Source organism: Notamacropus eugenii, chromosome 1 (genome assembly GCF_028372415.1).
Source record: "Notamacropus eugenii isolate mMacEug1 chromosome 1, mMacEug1.pri_v2, whole genome shotgun sequence".
Classification (NCBI taxonomy): domain Eukaryota; kingdom Metazoa; phylum Chordata; class Mammalia; order Diprotodontia; family Macropodidae; genus Notamacropus; species Notamacropus eugenii.
The window spans coordinates 718,365,940-718,369,179 of record NC_092872.1 but is presented as its reverse complement, the minus strand read 5'-3'; the positions used below and the strand labels follow the sequence as shown (position 1 = coordinate 718,369,179).

Sequence of the window (3,240 nt, the reverse complement as noted above, 5' to 3'; positions counted from 1 at the left end):
GGCTGTGACCCTCTTTCCTCTGACCTAGGGTTCTCTTTTAGTGTCCTTCTTAACTTGCTTTTGGTTGCACTGCAGTAGCTACTCATGTCTTTGAGCAGCCAGCCATCCACTCACCCTGCCTGAATCCTTCAATGGGTACATTCCTTCTGCAGTCCTGGCTGGTAGACAATGCTAACTCCCCCAAAGGGACGGAGAGGACCAATTGTGATCTGGGAATATTGACTTCCATCAGTCAGGTCCATGACTCTCTCATCTTACCTTCATCCCTGGTTATGTTTTTCATGTGTGTTACCTCCACTTATTAGACTCTCCCTCTGTTGATTGTCAATGCCCCGTCATTCTTGTGATGCCTGACCTCTGAGATTATAAATATTTGAGACTACTCTGGTCCCCTTGACTACTTGTGTGCTTGTGGTTGTGAATGCTAATTCTTGAAAACCTTCTCTGATCTGGTTCCATTGCCACTGGAGCACTGTTCAGGCCCTGCCCCTCATCACATGGAGGGCAGTATCCTGGCCCCTATGTGAGTAGGGAAAGGAGATCTGATACCCTCAAATGAAGTGTTCAGGAATCAATCCTGGCAGATTGCAGACATGATTAGATGGCTAGAGTGAGTTCCCAGAGTGAGGGGAGAGATTGGATCCATCCTATATATTGAGTTGCCTCAGGAACATTAGGACTGTTCCATCCACCTTGTCTATCTTAGCTGTCTTTTTTGAGCTGAGGAAAAGCAGCCAGGTCAGAGTCCAGGTCCATTCCCCTGACTTATTTCCAATTTTCTCTTAATCACCAGCTCAGGATGAGGAACTTGGGATAGGGAGCAGAGGGCAGGGAAAAGAGTGACAGCAGTTTTTGGAACAGCCCTCATGGGAAGGTCAGTGGTCTTTGACTAAAGCATAGCATGCAGAACATTCTATCTCTTCCTCCTTTTTCTCTATCTTCTTAATTTTTCTACCAAAATTAGAGCCTCAAGGGACAAGTGTTTCCTGCAGCAGAGCTGAATTAGGCCCAATTCTCTCCTGAGGGCAGTGGTTGCCCTGAGCCTGTGACTCTGGGGCAGCAGCTGCTCCCCCACTCTGAAGGGCTGAGCAGCCTGGGGAGGTTTTTGTTCAGGGCTGAAACACTGTGGGAATGGAGCACTACTATATTGATAACAGTAATAATCTGCCACATCCTCAGCCTCCACAGCACTAATGGTGAAGGTGAAATCTGTCCCAGAACCACTGCCACTGAACCTCTCAGGGACCCCAGACCGCAGGGAGTTGGCAGTATAGATCAGGAGCTTGGGAGACTCTCCTGGTTTTTGCTGGTACCAGTCCATATCGTTGCTAACACTAGCAATGGTCTTGCAGTTGATGGTGACTCTGTCTCCTGGAGTCACAGAGAGGGAGGCTGGGGACTGGGTCACCACAATGGCTGCCTGGGATCCTTGGTGGGAAAAGAAGAAAGAAGAGATTTAAGTGAAGAATCTCTCACCTGCAGGTTGTGTCAGAGATTCCCAGTGGAAAACTCCTTCTGTCTCTAAAGTGTTGCCAACCTATGGCTCATTGGGAATCTTACCTTGAGGCCAGAGCAAGAGGAGCAAGTGGAGCAAGGAAAGGGAGAGCATTGTGACCCTTGTAGAGCAGGAGGTAGAGAGCTCTGAGCTCAGTGAGAAATGTGGGAGATATTTGTATGTGAGGCTGGGTTTGTGAAAGGTCCCTTGGACATCACCATGCAAAGCAGTGCCAGTACAGCCTCATCTCATGACCCCAGGAGTAGTTATGTGCACATGGAGGGTGTGGCCCATTTGTGTTTCCTTGAAGGTGTGACCTCATGTGGCTTCTTTTTTTATTGCTATATTAAATAGATCTGCTTTCATCTGGACTGGTTTTCTCTGTGGCAGGTGGCCAATTGTGGATAAATGAGAGAAGCCTCTCCACCTTCCCAGGAGAGGTCAGGTGGCTCTGGATCTAGAGAACAAGAATTCATAAATGTCTATGCAAAGAACAGAGATAAGAGAGAAAGGAACTGAAGTAGAAAAAGAACCAAGATTGGGGAAGCATCAAAACTTAAAGACAGCTAAGGGCTCAGCTTTCTATAAAATGTAGACAGGAGCAGCTTGGAGATTCTTTGGTCTACTAGGTGAAGCGGGGAGAATGTGTCCTTTGAATTGTTGTGGGAGGAGGAGATATATATTCTTCTCTTCTGTATTTCTGTTACATTTTTCTAAAAGTCAGAAAGAAAACTTTATTGCTAGTTTCACCCTCTCATTCTGTAGTTGGGGAAACTGAGGCTAAAAGGAGCAAAATTGTTATTTGGGTGCATTTTTCCTACTAAAGTTCATCATCTCCTGTTCTCCACTGTGAAAACTTTCACCTTTTGTTGGGCAGTTATCTCATGGTTGAACTCCTCCCATGGCCTTCTGACTATTGTTTTCTGTACCTCCACTCTCTCCCCACTCTAGCCAATGCTGGCCTCAGCTGTTAAACTGTTCATGTGACAAAGCAGGGCTGACCAGGTCACAGCCTACTCCAGAAACTCCTGTCCCTCTTTATCACTTCCAGTATCTAATAAAAAGTCCTTTAAAGTCCTTCAGAACTCGACCAATTCCTCCCTTTCAATTTTCCTTATCCTTCACCCCCTCCCAAGTGTCCCATTATCTGGAGACTCTGCATCAAGGTCCCCCTCCTGACTCTGTGCCCTGTCTCTGTTGGCCCCTGGGCGGAGAATCTTCTTCTACCTCACTACCACTTCGTCCCTTCAAGTGCTCCCTGTTTCATCAGAAATAAACATGTGAGGAAGCTTCCATTAGATTGTCTTGCTGGTATGATCTCCCTATCCAGTCTTTTCTTGTACACGCATAGTTCATGCCGGACACAGTAGTATCTCCTCCTGCCTGTGCTTTTTTAATTTAAATCTTTTCATGTTGAACTTAAACACTGAAAGAAGAGCATTTCCTCCCCTGTAGCAGAACATAAAGAGAGGATTCTGTGTGAAACCATGAACTTCCCTTTCTCCCAGCTGGTAAAACAGGAATATGACAAAGTCCATCCATGTCTCTGCATACTGTCCTCTTCTCTATCCTTCCTTCTGTACTTCCTTGTCTTCTTCTTTGTGCTTTAAAAAGATGAGTCAGTGGTCTACTTTCTTTTTCTCATCCTGATTGCTCTGGCCTCATTCTTGATTTAAAAATTAAGAAATAAAGAAAGCAAATCCCCTGTAACATATAAGCATAGTCAAGCAAAATGAAACTAGATA

At 45.6% G+C, this 3,240-nt stretch overlaps 1 gene segment (V, D, J or C); it reads right to left on the bottom strand.

Annotated features, from left to right (window-relative positions):
- Positions 1 to 934: 934 nt before the first annotated feature.
- LOC140520044 (immunoglobulin kappa variable 1D-33-like) lies at positions 935 to 1,719 on the bottom strand. The segment is given in 2 exon segments: positions 935 to 1,428; positions 1,561 to 1,719. Coding segments are annotated over 2 exon segments (543 nt in total).
- Between the last annotated feature and the right edge of the window lie 1,521 nt (positions 1,720 to 3,240).